Genomic DNA, 21,785 nt, shown 5'->3' with positions numbered 1-21,785 from the left:
TGGTAAAGATTGGGGGCTAGAAAGAGCAACATGCCCCAAGAGACCTAAAGAAACTTACAAAATCACATGTGGCAATATCATCTTCAGTTCTAATAGAAAGTGGCTAAACTGAAACAAGTATTTTGATATCAGTCTATTACAACTATTGAAATCAATTCTATGATTGCCAGCAGTAACCTGAAAAGTTTAAATGCTAAATATTACTTTTAAGCACGTCCTAACCATAATTTAGACAATGTGGAGAAATAGAGAAATACTGGACTTGGATCCAGAGAACCTGGGTTTGAATATTGCTCACTATATTGAGACTTGACTTCAAATGTACCTCTTATCCATTTCTCTACCAAGTTGCTTCATTTATTTTCAAATGCATGATTTAATAAAAGAATTCTTTTGAAGTTAAATAGAAGGCAATAATGCCACCTAACAGAATTAATCAGTCCCTCCAAATCATGAGCACTTATTTATAAGCACCATCAAGTTTACTTACTTACTTACTTACACACACACACACACACACACTCTCTCTCTCTCTCTCTCTCTCTCTCTCTCTCTCTCTCTCTCTCTCTCACACACACAAGTAACAAGCAATATGGCAACTGATGATAAAGGAGAATTTTGATCAGAAAGAATTAAGTTAAGCGTGAACTCTGATAATCACTCTCTAAGATAGTCCAAAGATACTAGATGAATGACTTTATGGTAAAGTTTGGCTACAAAATAAATGACTTTACAATGAAATATTTTTTAAGTGCAAAGTTACCAAAATTGAATATATTTGGGATCAGAGTATCACAAGTCAAGAGATGAAAGGCTATCAGAAGCTATTGAATGAATCTGCTTCTACTTAAGTGAGCGTCAAGATTATAAAGCAATAACTTACAGAGGCAAAATTTGAATCCAGTTTCATTGACTCCATTGCTGATATTCTTCCTTTTGTGCCTCCCAATTAGCTCACACATTATAAAGTAAAACATAATGGCTAATTTCATGTGGCAATTAGGATTCAAATAAATTTCAATAGAAAAAACCAACAAGATTACCATGTTGCCATGGAAATGTCTTCTAAATATTTAGGATTTAAATTTTTCATTTCAAAAGAAAGTAAACGATAATTGATTATGTTATGTTAAGGCTGGGTCTTTGCCATTCACAGTCACAAATTCACATAAAATTTTTGAGCAAATATCAACTAACTTAAAAAAAAAAAAAAACCCTAACAATTTTAGTAGACTTTCAAATTAAATTATGCTACTCTCAAACAATTTAACCAAATTAAACTAGAGAGACAGTATAATGTAATATTCAGTGAGAAGACCTTATCTAATAACAAGATCCTTTTAATGTATCACATTTAAAAATCTTCGGACAGAAGTTCAAAGCAAAATAGGTTACTACTGAACTTGACTCTAGGAATACAATTTTGTAGCTAATGTTTATATAGAGGTTTCTATATTTTAAAACAAGCTAAAACACCTTAGCTCCAAGGCACTCAAAATCATAAACTGAGGGAAGGATTACAGACAAAATCTCCACCCCCCCCCCCCAAAAAAGGGCAGATATCAAAAAAATGTTAAACTCTATTACAAAGTATACTTAAATGGAAATCTACAATTACTACATTTAGAATTTATTTCCTTTTGTTAAAATAAAGCTCACATCTAAGTGTATATCATACTCAAAATTGTAACTTTTCTAGATTTTCGATAGCATCATGAAGAGTAATTGATAAAACAAACAGCATTCTGAGAATACATGCTGGTATGCTATAAACTATAGGTTAATTTCCTCTTTGTACATTATTGCATCCTTTGGTTCTGTAATTCCCCAAACTCCACTATATAGCTATAATCTTCTATAGACCTACTTGTACCTTGCCATCTGTACCATTTGTACACTCACAGATAAAAACAAATACAAAGTAAAATTTACTTCAGAGAATAAGAGAATTTAAGAGCTGGAAGAAATCTCAGAAGCTCTCCAGGAAAATGGTTATTCAAAAGGAATCTCCACTATCATATACCAAGAGTGAACCACACTATACTAAAGACCACTAAGGGGAAGCAATATCTGAAGTTAGGCTGTTACCTCAAATTGAATGACAGCGCTGCTGCATGCATGCATTTGTGTATAAACACACATATGTTTGTAATGCATCTTCCACCAAATATAACAGAATTTACTGGTGCTAAGACAACTAGTAATCTTAAAAATGACAAGCATCTTTAATAGAATCTTAAAATAAAAAGGCTAAAAATGACCTTTCTATTATTATCACCCATGTATAAATTATGTTTATCACAAGAAATTCAATATAATGGAATAGAGCATAGATCTCCACATGTATAAAAATGAAGATCAGCCATAATCTAAGAAAACTCACATGCTTCTTCCCCTTCTGTAAAACTTTAGATAAACTACAACTAAAGCCTTTTACCAATTAATCAAAATGAATTTGTGTCTCTAAGGTATTAGATACAGTGGATACAAAAAAAGAAAAAAAATGAAATAATACCTACTATAATACAAGAGTTTTACCATACCCTAAGCAACTTATTATCCAAAATGTTTTACACAACATTGCCTAGATTGTGTACTATTTACCATTGGGACTTAAGAGTTGCATACCTGCAATTATTCAACATGATGATTATGAAGAAGATTCTACCACAGGCTAAATAAAAGGAAAAGTTCTCTATTCTAAATGTATTTTTGTTTTTTCTCTATGGGCGAAGTTATAAATATCAGATGGGAGAGAGAGGTTAAGTATGTTAAATGATTGGCATGAAGTGTCAAAGGAAAAAGTAAGATTCATTTTATTCAAGACTACAATAGGTCAACGAGTTTTTATCAAAATCATACGAATTTTAAAAAATTATATGAATCTCCTTCTCCACAGACTCCTACATCTAAATATGTCATAAATTGTTTTGCCATATCTAGAGTGACTATAAAGGTCAATATGAAAAGAGGCTGGCTCACTCTAAACAGTTTTTTTAAAATAGTAGTATCAAATACTTTTTAAAAACACTCAAAGTTTCATTAATGAGTTTTAAAAATAAATCTTAAAAATTATTTTAAAGTAATTTTTTAAATGCTCCAATTTTTTTTAATATTCATTCATTCATTCAATCTGGAAGACGGATCTCAATCTCACACAGGCCCAATTCTAGTACTGAGTGGCAGAAGCTTCCTGCTCTTTCCTGATCCAGGCCAGTCCACTGCTTCTCAGCAGCTAGTGGGCCTTCTGATCTTGAGGCTTTACTAAGTCCAGACAGGGGTTAAGGTTGTTAGCTTGGAATGGCAAAATTTCCACTCAGCACCCTCAGCTTCTGGGGCAGCAAGAGCAATAGAAGTGTGCTACACACTTAGCTCCATTACACTTTTAAATTCCAAATTTGTTCTGAAACTAGGGCAGACAAATTTTCCATGTTACAAACGGGTAAGTTTTTTGAAAATCAGTGGACTTCTCTGAAAATCAAAATTAACAAAGAAGAAAAAAGAAAAGCCTTAAGATGACATTTTTAAAAACCAGAAATGAAAATGGAACAAATCTATTGGTATCAAAAGGCAAAGTAAAAAAAATAAAAAAATAAAAAGAATGTAGTAGGATCACCTCCTTAAAGGAAACCAAGAGGAAAAATCTCAGAAACATTACAACCCCAAAATCAAGATCTCGGATGGAAGAAAAAATACTGCAATGATAGAGAGTGAAGTAATTTAAATACTAAAGGACCAATTAGAATCACATTAGTTTTTACTTAAAAGGAGAGAGACAGGAAGTTAAACAGCCATCTTGGAATACAATATTACATAAGGCAAGAGAGATAGCTTTATAATAAAAATATCTTAGCTTTCAACAATGAGTATAACTTAACAGGGGGAAAAAAAATAAGCTTTTAATGGGATATAGGACTTTTAAGCATCTTTGATAAAAGAGATCAAAGCTAAGTAAGAACTATGAAATGCAAACATGAAAATCAAGAGGAACCTAGAAAGGTAAATTTATTTGAGCAATGAAAAGTAGATATGAGAAAGCCACTCTAGCAGTATGAGGACAACAAAGGTTCCTTTAGAAGCTCAGTGTCTTCAAAGAGCACTGAATAAGTTAAATAAGAACAACAACGATCCTGGAGGTAGCCTGACTTTGTTCTTAAGAGTTTGAAAAAGGGAAAGTAAATTAATTAATCAGCAAGTATTTATTAAAAACCTACTCTACACTGGCCATTGTGCTAGGTTTTGGGGATGTAAGTACTCACAAGGAATTTACATGTTAATGGGAGACAAAGAATATTAAAAAAAAAAAAGACATATGGCATAAAGGGATAGTGAATAAATATGTGAGTATACACTACACACACACACACACACACACACACACACACACACGTTAAATAAGGTACTACAGAAGGGAGAGCACTCTTATTTGGGCAATCATGAAAGATTATGTGAAACGTAGTGACCAATGCATTTTAAAGGAAGAGGACTACATGAGTAAAGTAGAAGGTATGAGGAACAGCCAGTTCAAAAAGTAAAGAGATCAGAAATGAATGGTCCTGAGTGGGGAGAAGAGAGAAGGCCAGTTTGGCTTGATTAGAGAATGCTGGAGAGGGAGTAAATGCTCCTAGAGCAGGAGCTATCATTTTATTGTTTTTATCCCCAATTAAAGTACAGGGTAGAGCCTAGGCATAAAAGGTCCTTAAGTAAATATTTAATGACTGACCAAAAAAGCTTGTGCAACGCTTTAAAAGATAAACAGAAGATTTATTTTTATTCTAGGGCAAAAAGAAGCCACTGAAGTTAGTTGAGTGAGGGAGTTCCATGTTAGACCTATCTTAAGAAAAATTATTTATATAGCAAATTACAGAATGGATGGAGAAATGAAAGACTTGCAGTTAGAAAACCAATAAGAAGGATGTTATTAATAACTGAAATATAAGAAATAGTGAAGGTCTAAACTAAAAGTACTTGCTTTCTTTGGAAATGGAGAGAAATGATCTGATGTGAGAAATGTGAAAGTAGAAAAGGGAAAATTTTACAAATAATTAGATAAGTAGGGTGAGAGAGTCAGGAGCCAAGAATAACATAGGGATTTTGAACCTGACATACTGGAAGAGTAGGAGTGCCTTCAAAAGATTTAAAGAATTTTGGAAGAAGGCAGAGTTTAAGGGGAAAGACAATGAGTTCAGTTTTAAACATGTTAAGGTTAGGAAATCTCTTGAATATTTGATTTGAAAATATACAATAAGTAAATGGAGTACCACAGGGTCATATAGAAACCCTCTTTTTGTGTTCTGTTCTATATATAGAAATGCTCTCTTTTCTGGTGTTTAAATTCAGAATTAAAAAAAAAATTATAAAGATTTGGACTCAGAAAACCTGATTCTGATATTTATCAATTTACTTATTCTACATTATCCCAGACAACACAATGTCCTCTAAACACAATTGTTGTTGTTATAATGTCTCACACCCCCCCAAAGAAAACCCAAACATAAAAGAGAAATATATAAATGTGAATTGTTGTTATTAGTATGCATCTCTCATTTTATATGTGAAGATATTTTAGATCAAGGAAGTGAAATGATTTACTCAAGATTGTAAAACTATTAACAGCAGATCCAGGATTAAAACCTCAGACTTTCCAATACTATGTAGGCTATCTGCTGTCAGTCAGTCATACAGTCAATAAACATTTATTATGTACTTATTATGTGGCAGGCACTGCTAAACATTGAGGATACGAAAAAGAAAACAAAGAAGCAAGACATTCCCTGTCCTCATGAAAAAAATTATATACAAACAAGCTACATATAGGATAAATGAGAAAATAAAGGGAAGGCCCTAGATATAAGAGAGATCAGGAAAGGCTTCTGGAAACTTGTACATACTATTTAATTTGCTGTGTTATTCGTTTTACACACACACACACACACACACATGCTTAAACCTAAAAATCACTGAAATAAGTGATTGTTTGTCTTAGTGAATCATGAGATAGACCAAATGGTATAAAATAAATTAGCCACAGAATGCTATCAATTTTAGTATCTTGCAAATTAAAATGAAACATGTGACTCTTAAAGTTTCTTTTAAATTATTGATTTTTTTCTGTGTGAAAAAGAGCATAAATTGCACAAGACTCTGGCTTATAAGTTATATAAGTAGCTATCTTTAATGTCAAGAAACAACTAATTTGATTAAAAAACAGAAATGATTCCTGAGTAAAATTCTAAGAATAGGCTGGTACAGAACACTGAATTATACTTTTTTTCTAAATGATTTATTTTAGAAATAAAGCAGGTACTTGAACGTTCATAAAGAGCCACTATAACTTAGGTGGCTAGGAGACAAATTTTAAACAAGACTTAGAAAGTTTTAAGTTAAAGACTAAATACAACTGTTGTCAAACTCCTATACCATCTGGTACTATCCTATTTTCTATTCTTCCCTTTTGATCCTAGTGTCTTCTTCCCTTATTACTGAAAATGATTATAGTGACGACTTATTGACTGAATTTCACAGGAATATAATAAAGTGGAAAAAATGCACAAAATAATCTAAAATCAGAAGAAAATTTCCATAAAATCTGTCACTTTTGCTCATCAAAACTGCCTCACTCTTTGCAATTATATTATATTCATATCTCTCAAATAAATATAGTATAACATTTTTGAGAGCTGTTAGGCTACAAATATATAAAAAGTTCATCTTGTAACTTTTGGACAACAAAATTATTTTAAAACCTTTAAAATTTCTATATTGGTAAGATAATAAATAATTATTACAAATCTATTATGTGTCAGACACTGTATTAAGTGCTGAAGAAAACGAAAAAGACAAAAGACACAAGAATTACCAAAGAGTTCATGGTCTATTTGGGAAAACAACATGTAAATAATGATGTATACACAAGACTATAAACAGGGTAAATTGGAGATAATCAAGAGAGGGAAAGTACAAAAATTAAGGAGGACCATGAAAGAATTTCTTTAGAAGGTGGGATTTGAAGGAAACCTTTCAAATGTGGTGTCAAGTGGTTGAAATGAGGAGAGAAAGAATTCTAGGCAGGGGAAGACAGCCTGCAAAAATAAAGAGTTAGGAGACGAACTCTTATTAGCATTTGGCTTTTGTTTTTCAAACTTAAGATATTCATCTCATCTTAACATTTTACTTCTTAAGCAGCTTAGTCTAGACCTATTTTAACAAATGAATAAATAGAAAAATAGATTGTGGGTAGAAAAAGGGATACAGACATATGCCCTTCAATTTTATACGTAACTTTAATCAATATGAATCAATTGCTATGACAAGAAGAATATAAGAGCATTATTTTTAAAAGGGGGAAAGGGGGAAGGGGAAAGGCAGCAGCTTTTGTCAAGAAAAACCTGACTTACTTGCCAAGGAAGGAGAAATGGCAGACAAAGACAAATTTCAAGAAAATTTTGTCCCTCTAAAATAAGCAAAGGCAAATTATGATAATGTAGGATAAAAAAATGGGAAGACAATGTTTCTAAGTGGAAAAAAAGACATGAAAATTTTTTAAACAAACTAATTTTACCATAAAAAGTTAGGAGAACCATCACTCTTAAACTCAAACATCACAGAACTAGAGTTATAAATGGAAGACAACAAAGAAAAGACAGAAAAAATTTTTCTAACACCAGGGAGTTGTATAATAACATGAAATAGAGAAGATCCACGCTGGAGACAACACTACTGTCAGGGAACTGAAGGGTCAATTCACCAAGAAAGATAACAAAAATGTGGGGAAAATGTGATCATATCAATCCTGAAAAACAACGAATGGTTTCTATTTTAACGCACCCATTAACCTAAGATTTCTATGAGAATTATCTAATCATAAATCATATGAGATACTTAAAAGAAGTTACTGGTAGGGAATAAGAAGGCTTTCTTATAAGAAATAGGAAGGTTTTTTTCATAAGCAATATAACTCATCAAATCTTATCTTTATCATCAAATTACTGAACAAAAACTAGAGCAAATGAAAGGTTGTATAGAGTTTACTATTGTAATTATAAAAAAAACAGATTTAGTAAAGCAAAATCTACAATTCTATGTCTTCCACTCATACATAAAAGCTACCTTAGCTTAAGATATTAAGATAACAATTATCTCAAACAATATAAAACAAGGAGATGAAATTTCACCAAATGTATTCACCACTATAATTTAGCAGATACAGAGTGGCATCAGTGTTAAAAGAAAGATTCCCTACGAATGTTGAGGTTTTCTGTTTTCTGTTTGCAAGGACTGCAGTCTGACTGCTAATCAAGCCCCAAACATGTACAGAGCCTTTTGGAAGAGAGCTATCACAATAATTAGACTTAAACATTCACAAAAAGGGAAAAAAGCCAAAATAAATATGCATAAGGAAGCCCATATTTTAAGACTCAGAGAAACAAGCAGAGCTTGTCCAACAACTTATGTAACTGCAACATAGTAAAACATTGAGTTAGGTACACAAACTAGAGGAGGCAAGAGAGATTGGAGTACCCTCAAAAAATTGCACAACTTCTTTACTGACTTCAACTTCTCTCAGAAAGAAATGCTCAGCTATTAGTTACGCAACAATCTCTGAGAAATTAAAAATAATTTAGAAATCTTGCAGCATCAATAAAAATAAATGGATTTTAATTAATAAAAATTTAATATTATTAAATAATTTATTATTTTTACATTTAAATGCAACTATTTATAGGTATGTGTGATATGCATATAATTATTTATAAAGATGTAATTATAATTTATTAAATAAATTTAAATATTTAATTAAATTACTGCTTAAATTAAATAAATTAGAGACAATTTAAGTCCTTGAATATCTGTAATCTATTGATCGCTTCCCTCATAAATTTATCATATTTTCAATCTCTGAGAAATAGCATAGTAATAAAGTAAAGAGACCATTCATTGGATTTAGAACCTTTATTCCAGCATTTTGGTTTTGAAAAAGGGAGAAGATATAGGTTAATAATTTGATTAGGAATGAAAGATTCAAGTAATGGTTTTAGTGTTAATTTAGTTTTTTCCTTTTCCATGGTGTCTCATAATTGAGTTTATTCACTTGCTTCAACAAAAAGTTGCTTTAAATACATTCTGGGGGGGCTGCAGAACTTTAAAGAAATCCCTAGTGCAGGAATTTTTAACCTGGGATCTTGAGATTTTTTATACTATTATAACTTTTTAATTATAATGGATTTTCCACTTACAACATTTAAAAATTTTGTGCATTTAAAAACATTCTAAGAAAGGATCCCCTGGTTTTCATCAGATTTACCATTTTTTTTCTATCAAATATATCTTGTAAATGTCTATCCAAGATAATATAATGTGCATATATGCACATAAATGTACATTATGTAATTTTTCTAGAAGACCCCCAATAACTAAGAATATGATGAACAAATGGATTTCAAAAAATGAACTACAAACTGTCAACAACTATATTAAATCTGTTCTAAGCTACAATCAACAATTTTTAAAAATGCAAGTTGAAACAAGTCTGAGGTTTCACTTCACACTGGTAAACTGGTAAATAAAAGACAGAAATAGTGTATAACAAAAGCTGTTCGTGGAGTTATGATTGATCCAAATGGTCTGGAAAAGAACTTGTAATTAAGCTCCCAAAGAGAACAAGATGTTAATATTTTGGAGCAGTAGGATTTGGAAAATACTTTGAGCTATAATACTAAAGATTTACTCCCTGTACGATCATGGGTAAATGGCATTATCTTTCTGGGTCTGTTTATCTTGGAACTTATCTTAGAAATGAGGGATGTTGGACTAAGATTCCTTTAAGCACTAGATCCATGATTTTATGATTGTATTATCATTTATCACAGAAATCCCACTGCTAGAACACATTTTTGTAGTAGCAAAGAATTGAAAATAAAGTGGGTGCACCACTAATATGGAACAGTTAAATACACTATGACTATGTAAATGGTTCTACAATACTGAACCAGAAAACATGAATATAAAGAATTCAGAGAAACACATAACAAATATGTGAATGAATATAGAATAAAGTAAGAAGAACCAGGAAAACAATATATACTGTGGCAATAATGTAAGCTAATCTATTAAGTATTTATTACACTTCCCTTAGTACTGATGATACAATGACAAATATACAATAATCCCTGCCCTCAAATAACTCACCTTCTGTCAGGAAGAACATGAATGTATACAAAAGTATATACAAAATCTGGATAAAATAAATACAAAATAATGGAATATGTAGAGGAGGCACTAGCATCTCAGGAAGCAGAAGAGAAAAGGACCCATGGAGGAGGCAAATTTGAGCTGAGATTGAAGGGAGATAGGGATCCTAAGAGTGAGAAAAATAGTTGGAATACACTTTAGCACAAAAATGGAGATGATTTGTCATATGAGAACTACAGTGAGAAAACAAGGTTGGCAGGAATATAGAAGAGACGAGGAGTATTGTATAATAAAGATTGGTAAATTAGAGCCAGGATGTGAAGGGCTCTAGATGCCAAAAAGAGGAGTTTATAGATTTATCTCAGAAGTAATATGGAGTCACTGCAATCTACTGAGTAGACTAAAAAGATGCTCTAATGTATTTTTATGAATATCATTCTGGCAAATGTGTGGTGAACGGAGTTTTGAAGAAGGCTAAACAAAGAGGTTGTTTGTAATCTAGTGCAAAAAGTGAACCTAAACTAGAATGGTAACTATGAGAGAGGAAAGGGATGAATGTAAAAGATACCGAGAAGCAGAAAAAAGATAGACAGATAATGGAAGTGAAAAGATGAGCATGATTCAAAGGTTGAGAACCTGGATGCCTAGAAAGAGAAATCTAGAAGAAGTCCTCCAGACTGGGGGAAGTAACTTCTGTTTTGGTGATGTTAAGTTTGAGAAGCCTACAGCACACAGACTTTGAAGAGTCTAGTAGTCAGCTGGTGATGTGGAACCAAAGTAAAGGAGAAAGACTAAGCTGGAGAAGTAGATTGGAAGGACATTTTCACAGAAATGATAAATTCATGGAGACTGAAGAAAAGAGGACCCAGAGCAAGTCTTGGCAAACAACAATTGTTAGATAACTGGACACATGAATGATGATCCAGCAAAGGAGACCAAGAAGGAATGATTACATGAATAGTAGGAAAATAAAAAGACAGGATATTCTACAATAGGGGGTACTCAACAGTACCAAATGCTACAAAAAGATTCAGAAGGATGAAAATTAAGAAAAGATCATCATAACTGGTAATTAAGGGATGAGTGGTAACTTTGAAGAAGGCAGTTTTTTGCTGAATGATGAGATTAGAAGCCAGAGTAGTAGGGTCAAGAAGTGACTGTGAGGAGAAAAAAGCAAAAGAAATGAGTGCAACAGGGTTTTTTTTTTTTTAAGGTAACTATTAAAATAAAATAAAGACAAAGGGAATAGTAAGATCAAGTGAGGGTTTAATGATAGTCAAAAATCAGATTCTTTGAATATAAATGTTTAGGGTCAATCTTGACCATCTTAAAAAAATCACCGTGGCGGGTATAATATGTTGTAATAAATCAGAAAATTCCTTTTGGAAATTTTACCAAATAATTATTTTTAATTTATCATGCTAGGCTTTATGCCTCTGTCTTTCAATGTAAATCAACTGGAAGTCATGACATTTAAATCCTTTTAGGTTATCCAAAGTCTTGACAAAAATTATAAAAGGCTATTCATTTACGAAAACAGCTCAAAAGCATATCCATAGTTTTATATTTTATTTCTTTCAGACTAGTATAATCAATGATATTCCCTATCCTTTATCCTCCTCCAAAAGATCCTGTATGTCGTCATTTCTGAAATTTATCCACTTGATGCACAGATCTAATGAAATCACTTCTCTAATTAAAACCTTTAATGGTACCTACAATATCTAGAAAATAAAGCTCAAAATCTGTAAGTCTATTTTTACTCAAGGCTTTCCAAAAATCTAACAATCCCTTACCTCAAAACTACTCTCTTAATTACTCTATGGTTTAGACAAACTGCACATCTTGTATGCTCCAATTTCTGTGCCTTCTCCACATGTCAACATTCTACTAAGACAATTTTTAAGGTATATTGCACGCGCGGACACACACACACACACCCCTTTAAGTTATTACTCAGATACCACTCTGTGAAGTTTCTGATGCAAGTGATTCCTCCTTACAATTACCTCTCAGCATTTTCTTTTTGAAATTACATTTATCTAATTACCTCTGCTTTTATGTATATTTGTATGATATTTACACAGGAAATGTCTAATCATTCCCTATTTGCTCATAAGATCCCTAAGGGCAGGAATCATGTTTGTACTTTTATCTTTCCTTAAGTGTATAGAACAATATATTACACAATAAACATGTTAAACAAGTGAAGAAATAAATCCACTGACAAATTAACGTTATTTAGGATGAATGAAATTATCTTTAATATTTTAAACAATATTTATTTTTGCTAATTTTCCTTTTTTACTCATGAAATTTTCATGAGAAAATGTTACTAATAAATTTTTTTGAAAAGTTTGAGGGTCACTTAAGGGCTTAATAAATTATAAAGTATTTAAAGTAATAATAATAAAAAAAAAACCTGTAGACTCTCCTGTAGAAAAGCTTATTAATCAACAATTAGATTATTTTTTTCATCTGTGTTGATAGTACAGTTAAGTATCTGCAAAGGTTAACAAGAATATATGTACATTAGAGATATCAAAATAGACAAGGACAACTTTCTCACTACAGATTTTTAGAGAGAATAAGGTCCCTGTCTCTAAAAGCACAAAGTGTGAGAAAATAAATGACAATGAACTTGTCTGAATCCAGACTTCACTATTTGTAGAGGAATAGATGTGAATAGGCTCTGATCAAGTATTTCAGGATGAAATGATGACTTAAATTAAATCTATATTAACCTTAATCGTCTATAAGGCTGGAGGATGAATATGCTGCAAAGAAGAGAAGATATTTGTTTATTAGCTCCAATTAGAATACTGAAAAGCTGTAAGATAAATTCCCAACAACTAATCGCTTTAACTTTTGCCTCTTTTAAAAATAAAAAGCAAATAACAAAAGACACAAGTTCCTCAAGAATATGAGATGATTATATCTTTAACTACTTTGAAGACACTATGTTTAAAACTGAAATATACTTAATTTCCATACTAAAACAGTAAGGTATGGCCAGACCAAAAGCAAATAGAATTTCAAACACAGATTTTTTTTTTTTTTTAAATAAATGAGGGAACAGTCAACACTCACAGAGGAACATGAGAAGCAGGAAAGACAAGAGGAAGAACAACACTAAAAGAAACAGCCATCAAGAAAAAGACCTGAAAAAGAAATCAAAACTTAGAATTAAACACTAAACTAGAAAAAAAGACCACTAGATAATCCAACTAACACTGACAAAAATAAGAGAATGTCACCTAAAGAGCTAAAAGAAAAAGGAATGTTTTAAACATTTCACTAAAATTTTGACTAGCACAAAATATACCCCCGAATCAATAAGATTAAGACATCAGAGTGACCAAAAGAATAATTCACTACTTTTAAAAATCTATCAATTGCAAATAATTTAATTCTAATTCAGAGAATATAAGATTAAAATTTATAATTAAATTTTATCTTCAAGATATTTACAGTTTTAAAAAAATTGGTCACATATTTGACAAATTTAGAGTGGTTACATAATGGTTACTGTGAAGCACTTTTAATTATAAATAAGTAATAAAATAAGATTTGTTTTTAGTTAAAAAGCTGTTATTAATGAGGACACAATGAATTATAGACAAAAAGCCATAGAAGAGAATTAAAAAACTTAAGTTAATTTTTGCAGCATGTGAAAAAATTAAAATATTTTATCAAATATAAATTTTTTCAAATTGTTAAATTTAATGTTAGATTTTTAAAAAGCATTTCTCTTTAATTATTATTATAAATGTACAAACTCTTACTCTATTTCCCAAGTTTCTTCAGGTATTTCCTCAAAATATCTTTTTTGTTTTAATCCATTTTAACGCTGAATCTCAAGAGTATACCAGATGTAGGTCCACATAAAATATTATATTCTAAAAAGTGGTATTATTGAGTTTAATTAAAAAATATAATTTGGGTAAAACAATTTATTTCTTATATGCTCATTTTTAATACTCTTAGAATATTTGCACAATTCAGAAATTATTATCAGAATTATCAGAAATTGATAAAATAACTAAAAAGTTCTAAGAGAAAAATGTCATGATTCCACATTAAAATATCATTTCAAATGCTTTATTTATATAAGATGTGACACAGACAACATAAACACCAAATTATAAAAGTGCCTTCCAGTGCGATGATTAAATATACCTCATCATATCTCAAAACTATTCTAGCTCCAAGATAACATATTAGGACATTCCCTCCCTCTATACAAAACCTTTTATCCTACTTCTTTAACATTCCCTTAGTCTTAATGAATTTGCTATTCAGGCCCATTTTAATCTCATATCCCTAGATACCATCTTATTACTTCAGGATCTTAGGTGGCATTGTGGATAGAACACTGGGCCTGGAGTTCTGATCCAATCACATACCATAAATGAGCAGAGCTTTGTAATTATGGGTGTAATTCACAACTTCTTCTTTCTGCCTCATTTTCATGTGTAAAAACAGAATAATAAAAAGATATTCTTCCCATTTTGAAGGTCAAATGAGATGTTTATTAATGGCTATATCCATTTACTTGTTCTTCTAAGCCAACCTGGACTCCATGAGTAGCTACGTCAATGATAATTTTGCTCATATTTCGGAAGCTCAGACCTCTCCCGCTTGTTCTTCAAATCTCTGATCAGATTCTGTAAGTGGACCCCACTCACTTTCTCTACACCTGCTCCCAGGCATCTAAGAACTAGAACAAGGAATCATAAACTAAACCAATTGGCTCCCCTACCAAGCCATATACCCAAACCTCAGCTGGGTCACCAATACAGCTGGTTGATTCTCCAACTAATATCTATTGCTGAAGCAAACCACACCCACTAAGACTCAGCTTTTAAAACAAAATTTCTATCCTTATCTCTGCATATGTCCTTTCTATTTAAGACATGATATGATGCATGAGAGTAAAGTTACTAGAATAAAAGATTTTGAAAACAGAAAAACCTGGGTTCAAAGCCTACCATTGGTACTTGTGGGGCACTTACATATAAAAAAAGCTGAGTAGGTTCCTTATACATAAGTACAGCCTATAGTACTTTAAGGGGTAACCCTTACAAGAATTATATTTCAGTTATATTCAGCTAATCAAATCAAAGTGTTGTCTACATAAATATCAAATTTCCCTAATTGTATAGGATTCTGCTTTCTTGGACCATGTTTAAAGTAAACTTCCAGTAAACTATTTTATAGTCATTATAGATCATACAAACTTCAGTGAATATAAATAGAAAGTATTCTCTGTCCCTATTCCCTTTTGATTTTATAGTCTTTTGGATTTATAAACAGCTAGGGAAATTACTTTTACCAACTCTGATTAGACATTGTTCAGTTCTAGTTCAGAAATTTATATCCTGTTCTCATGTTCTCAAACACTTTCTTATTCAGTTTTTTTCAGTTCCTCACTTTCCCTTTCTTCCCTGAATCTCATGCATTAGCACCAGATGGGCATAATATCACCTATGCCTGTAAGGTCTACTAATTGCTTGATCAGGATTTCATGACTTTTGGAAAAGCTCTATTGGTTACTTCATTTATGCCACCAATAATCACTGCAAACAAGTAGAAGACATATGTTTTGACAAATCTCAGGATGTTTTCTGTTAAGAAGAAAGTAGTTTTTTACACAATTGCTGTAAACCTGAAAAATAGCTGCCCAATTACTCTCTAACCAGTGAGGGGTACTTAACTACCACTATTGTTCTTATCCCACTGACTTTTATTGGATGATTCCTCAAATAGCAGAATCTGAAAAATGACTTTTTCATTCATTCCCTAGAAGACACTCCACCACTGAGTACCCAGCTCCCTTCTCTAAGAAAGCATTCAAGGACCTCATTTGTTCTTAGCTTCAAGTGATCCTTCTTCATTTCTCTGTAATATTCTTCCACCATCCAATTTTCAGACACAAGCCAGGATTCACCTTTGCTTCTTCATATCCCTTTTTCTTATCAGTTATCAAGAGGTTAAAATAAGTTATCTTTGAAAAAAATAATTATAATTTATAAAGTATTAAGCCTTAAAGACTTTACAAAATGGAAAGAAACAAAAGATCATTAAACTTCAGGCAAAAGGAATTTAGGTAAGAAGGTAACAGGTTAATACTAGGTTAGGGAAGGTACTAAGTTAATTGTAGAGGTGGCTATTTAAAATGGAAAAATGATCATCAATAAAATTAAGTTCTTTTTTGTTCAAATGGGACCTCATTTGAATTCTGCTAAAACCTAGATGTGCATTTTGCTGTTTATCTTCTGTCATGAGGGACAATGAAACAGTTATATAAAGGTTATAAATATTGTATATGCAAGTCATGGGTGACTTCATTATTCCTATTAAGTTAGCTGACAGCTTGTTTGTGATGACCTTTAAAATCTCATCAAACTGTGGTGAGAGCAAAATACTTCATGTTTCTGGTTTCAGCAATGCTACTGTCATAGAATTCAGTTTTACATGTACAATTCAGTAAGTAATCTACTTCAAAGAAAGTACAGTAAATATAGATTTACTCTACATTTCCTTCTATCTTATATTTCAATTTGGCTTCTTTCCAACTTTAAAAATGTTACTAAAGTAATGCAACAAAAAATTTTGAGACATTAATGTTAAGGCATATCAATTACAGTGAAAAGAAAAATGTTCATTTATTTCATTTATCCTTTCATATGAGTTAAGTTCTTAGAACCTGCCATCCATTCTAAAAGAATAAAATATCTTTACAATGGGTGTAAAACATGTGAGGTCAGGTTAAGAACAAATATCTCCATTAATTAAAATCCAAATCACCAAAAGAAAATTAGGAAACAATTACCCGGATGTCTAAAGACTGTGGGGTTTTATATGGGGTCTACTCCTAACTTTGAGGTCACTTTTAATTCGACTTCCATCTTCTCCTCTTTTTACAACCCCAGGAAAGTAACTAAGTTTTTCTAGACTCGTTTTGTCACTATAAAAATGAGGGGGTTGAACAATGTAACTTTTATATCAATGATCTTATTATCTTATGAATCAGTCCTCTGTCATATGGACGCGGACTGTCCTCTATACCCATTGTTATCATCAGTAGGAACCTGAAAATATTTGTTAATGATAACAATTCTACCATCCAAGTACAAGAACCAAGGACAATTACTTCTCTCTGGGTCATCTCTAAACTTAAAAAAGCCCCAAACAAACCACATACAATTAGTTTTTTGTCCCTTTGCATATTTTGTATAGAATGCTAAAGGCAACATCTACAACACCACAGCTACCCACTAAAATAGTTGCTATCAGAGGAACAAACTATGCAAAACAAAGAGCTAAATTTTCACTTTTATTGGCATAATCACATTTTGTAAGCAAAAGCATGCTTATGTCAAAAATACATCATAAATATATAAAATATATGACATGTATAATAAATACATTGTCTGGAATAATAGTATCAAACTCAGAAATGGATCCCCTGAAGCCACATATCTAGACTTATAAAGTTATAAATTAAAATTATTCATGTTGTATTATTTTTTTTAATCATTTTGTTAAAGATTGCCCAATTACAATTTAATCTAGTTCCTTAAACTAATTCATTGTTCACCTACTTAGAGAACTCAGCCGTTTTATAGGCAAACTGGTACCGAAATTTAAAACTCTTATCTAGCTTATAATTCATGTCCCAGAATTAATTTTTACTTTAGGAAAATTGTTGAAGGAACTTTGCTCAACTTTAAAATAGGATGGCCTGGAATTTACACTTCCCACATTTTTGTCTTTCAAAATCTTTATCTTCCTTCAACCCTCAGTTTTCCTCTTTTCTGTAAAGTCTTACCTGAGTTCTTCAGCATTAATATTCACTCTCCCCTTCAAATTGCTGTTATTAGGTATATATTAAATTCACGGAAAAGATTTTTAACTTCTAATACAGTACATCATATTTAATGGACACTTATTGTTTTGGTAAATTGAAAAGGACTGCAAAGTGGACTGTATTTTTTGAAATTTCATCAGAACCTGCTATAAGATTACAAATGTGATGAATCACTTAATGTTCAGAAATTCATGTACAGTATAGATAATGGCTACTCTAAAAATGGCCACCTCAGAGCAAAAAGACATCTGGTTCAAAAATAACATGTGACACAAGAGAAAAATTCCTTCACAGTACATCCCTGAGAGTCACTCATCTTTTCAAATAAAGCAAACCCAGTCATCAATCAGATGGTATACTTCTAACTTTTGATACTGTGAAATTCTCATGATTTTTCCAATAAATTAAAGACAAGAAGGAAAACTGAAAAGAGAAATAATTCAATGTCCTGCTTAAAAAGAAAGTATGTAGCAGTCCTGTATCTCTTGAGTTTATTGTAACTTGCTAATGCTTATTTAAAATAAAATAAGAGAATTCCATTAAAAGAAGAGCCATTATGAGAAACATCAAATACTTCTTTAAAACCCTTCAATAATTTCAAAAATTATTATGTTTAAAAAGCACGGCATATATGTATGTTAAGTTACATGCTACGGTCCTTTCCAATAAAACATTTTTAGTATCACAACTAACATCAAAATCTTCCTATTTCACTTCTTTCTTATTAACTTAAAACAGGCAAAATATATTGAAAAACTTCAAATTTAGGTTTATAAATTCTTACTTTTAAATGAAATATAAATGTATCTCTATGTAGGTGATGTCACTACTCAAAAAAAAAGCTAATAACATACAAAGGAATTTTATATTTAACTAAGGAAGTTCAAGGCAGCAAGAATTAAAGTGATTACATTTACATCCTATTGAATTTAAGAGGAAGAACAAGAAGTAGATATCAAGATATAAAAGAATGTTTAGTCTGTCTATTCATCACCAATGATGATACTGGTCCACAGATGATAAAAATTCTTAATGATGTCCCATCTTTTAACATCTGTTCTAACAGCATTTATTTGGATATACACACAACCCAGTTTTGCAAATAGTGAAAAGGTAAAATACAGAATTTAAGTTACTCTCAAATTCTCCAGTCTTCAAAGATCAGCACTACTCAACTTAAAAGGTATAAAATGTCAATTACAAGTAGTATTTAATGATACATTTGAAATATAAAACACTTGAATTGTTAATTTTTATAAACATATGTTACTGACACAAATCTCCTGTGGCAAAAGGAACCACACCACTGATTACTTAAATCAAAGTCTAGGTCAAAAATGAGTAAGTGTTCACTGACCGTTACAGATTTTAGAGTCATTCCATGGTAAGTGCCCATTGTATCAATTTTGAAGCCTTCCGTTTCTGTAGAGAAAAAGGGTTTCAAGTTAAATCTTCTGCACTTCACAGACAAGTTCTACTCTATTATAATTGTCACATGGCCAATGAATGGTAACACAATATTAAATGTATTTTTTATTTTACACATTGGTTAAAATGTTAAATATTAACCAATTATTAACCAATATTAAAACAGCAAAAACTCCAATACCTTACAAAATTTCCTCTAGGTGTATATATTTGTATACGTAAGTATAAAGATGTGTGTAATGAAGTTTTAAAATATACAGCAATCAATAACTTATACAAATTTGTACCCAAAGTGCCTAGAATTTGAGCTAGAATTGACCTGAACTCTATTTTATTTTAAGCTTCCAATTACATAGGAACATGTTTGAGTCTCCTTAACATGATTCCTAGTGGTAAAATACTATTCCACAAGCAAATAACATTTAATAGTTTTAATAGTTCTGTATTAATTCCAATCATTTCCTTAATCTGATAGTGATAGTAATCTCCAATCTAAACTTGTACATATTTTTCCATTTGTTTCACAGTGTCTTGACTCCATATACCACACTCCAGCCAAACTGAATTATATACTTTTCATCAAACTTACTCTACCATTTTCCTACTTGTATGCCTTTGCTCCCAATTTTTTCCTATGATTAGTATGAATTTCCCACCTCTCTCCTTTATGTCCATTTGTTAAATTCAAATTCATCTATCCAACAAAAAACACCTAAAATACTATTAGGTCAAACAAGATAAAATACATAAAGTGATTGATGACCTTTAATATGCTACAAAAATGTTGGCTGTTATTATTACCACCTAAATAAGGTCTTTCTTAATTCTGCATAGAAGTTATTATAATCTTTCTTGAAATTCCTTCAGAATTTTAGAGAACCTCTCCATTTGTTATATTCTAGTTTGTATTATATTCATTTTGTTTACATATTATCTCCCCTCTACTACAGGCATAATGGCAGGAAACTGGGCTTTATTTAACTTACCATAATAATTTACATATATCTGACAATTATCATTTGGTGAAATGTGATTAAATGTATGTTTATGTAATATGTATTTACTAACATTACTCAAGTTAACCTTAAATACTGATATGAAAATAAGCATAGTTGTAAAAAAAAAAAAAAAAAAAAAAAAGTAGCTGCAAAAGCATTCAGACCAAGAAGAAGTGTTAGTGAATCAAGAATATATATAAAAAGCAGAAAGGAAAAGGGGCAAACAGAAAGAGGAAATTAGGCAAGCTGCAATCAAGACTGAAGTAAGAAGACTAATATCCAAAACATATATGAAAGATACAACAAAAACACAAATCCATTCCCCAGCATTTATGGTAAAAGGATACATACAAGCAGTTGCAAAAGAAAAGCAAATTATCAAAAGTCATGTAGAAAGTGCTCTAAATCTCTTCATGGTCATTAGTTTGGTCAATATGACAAAAAAGTAAAGTAACAACTGTTGGAGAATTGGAAGGAGGACAGCAAAGCTAGCTAAGGCAATCAATACTGATTAAGGGGGCAAATGGTCTATTTTGCAATGAAATTTGGAACTATAACCAAAAGTTTAATAACTCTGAATGTGGTCTAACCTAGAAATACTACTACCATACATGATTCCCAAAGAGATCAAATATAGGAGGATTTCCATAGGTATAAAAATATTTACAGCACCTTTTTTTTGCTGAGGCAAAGAAATGTTGATGGAAAAGAAATGAGGATTAAACAAACATCAAAATATATACAGAAAAGGCCACAGACAAGGAAGACAACTTTTGTTACAAGTGGTAAATTTAATATTATCTTTGAATTTATTTCACTTTTAATTTATAAAATAAACATTTCTATAATGTAGCATAATAAAAAAAAGATTATTGTACACAAAAATGCAAATCTATTGTGTGCAACTTGCTATTCCTTTTAAATATATAATAAAGTTAGTATGCAAATGTCTCTTTTTCCTTTTTTTTTCCTTTGAGTATAGAAATGGTCATGGTTTTTGATGTTTGTTAAATTCATAATAGAAAAACCTTTTTCTTTTTTTTTCCAAAGAGGAGGCTAACATTCATCTGATGTCAATTTTAACTCTCTCTGCCAGTCCAATGCCAGGCAGGTTGCCAAGTAAATAAATCCCATATCCCAAAATGAAGAGGCTGAAGCATTCTACCTAGCAGCAAAGGAAAGGGGCCTGCACGTGGGTGATGGAAAAGTACACCCTCCCAAAATGGCAGAAAACAACAAAGGTATTAAAAGAGAAAATCAAAATAAATGTCCAGAACAAAACAAAACAAAAAAAT

The 21,785-nt window shown here is 31.2% G+C and overlaps 1 protein-coding gene across 1 annotated transcript in view; it reads right to left on the bottom strand.

The window, feature by feature from the left end:
* Positions 1-21,785, bottom strand: part of CDC73 (cell division cycle 73) — a 120,291-nt gene that overhangs the window by 56,825 nt on the left and 41,681 nt on the right. The window contains exon 10 of the mRNA XM_031937078.1: positions 19,422-19,486. Within this exon, the coding sequence (XP_031792938.1) occupies positions 19,422-19,486 (65 nt within the window). The remainder of the gene's footprint in view (positions 1-19,421; positions 19,487-21,785) is intronic.

The sequence above is a fragment of the Sarcophilus harrisii genome, chromosome 4 (genome assembly GCF_902635505.1).
Source record: "Sarcophilus harrisii chromosome 4, mSarHar1.11, whole genome shotgun sequence".
Classification (NCBI taxonomy): Eukaryota; Metazoa; Chordata; class Mammalia; order Dasyuromorphia; family Dasyuridae; genus Sarcophilus; species Sarcophilus harrisii.
The sequence above is the reverse complement of the archived record's forward strand: the minus strand, read 5'-3'. Positions and strand labels throughout refer to the sequence as shown.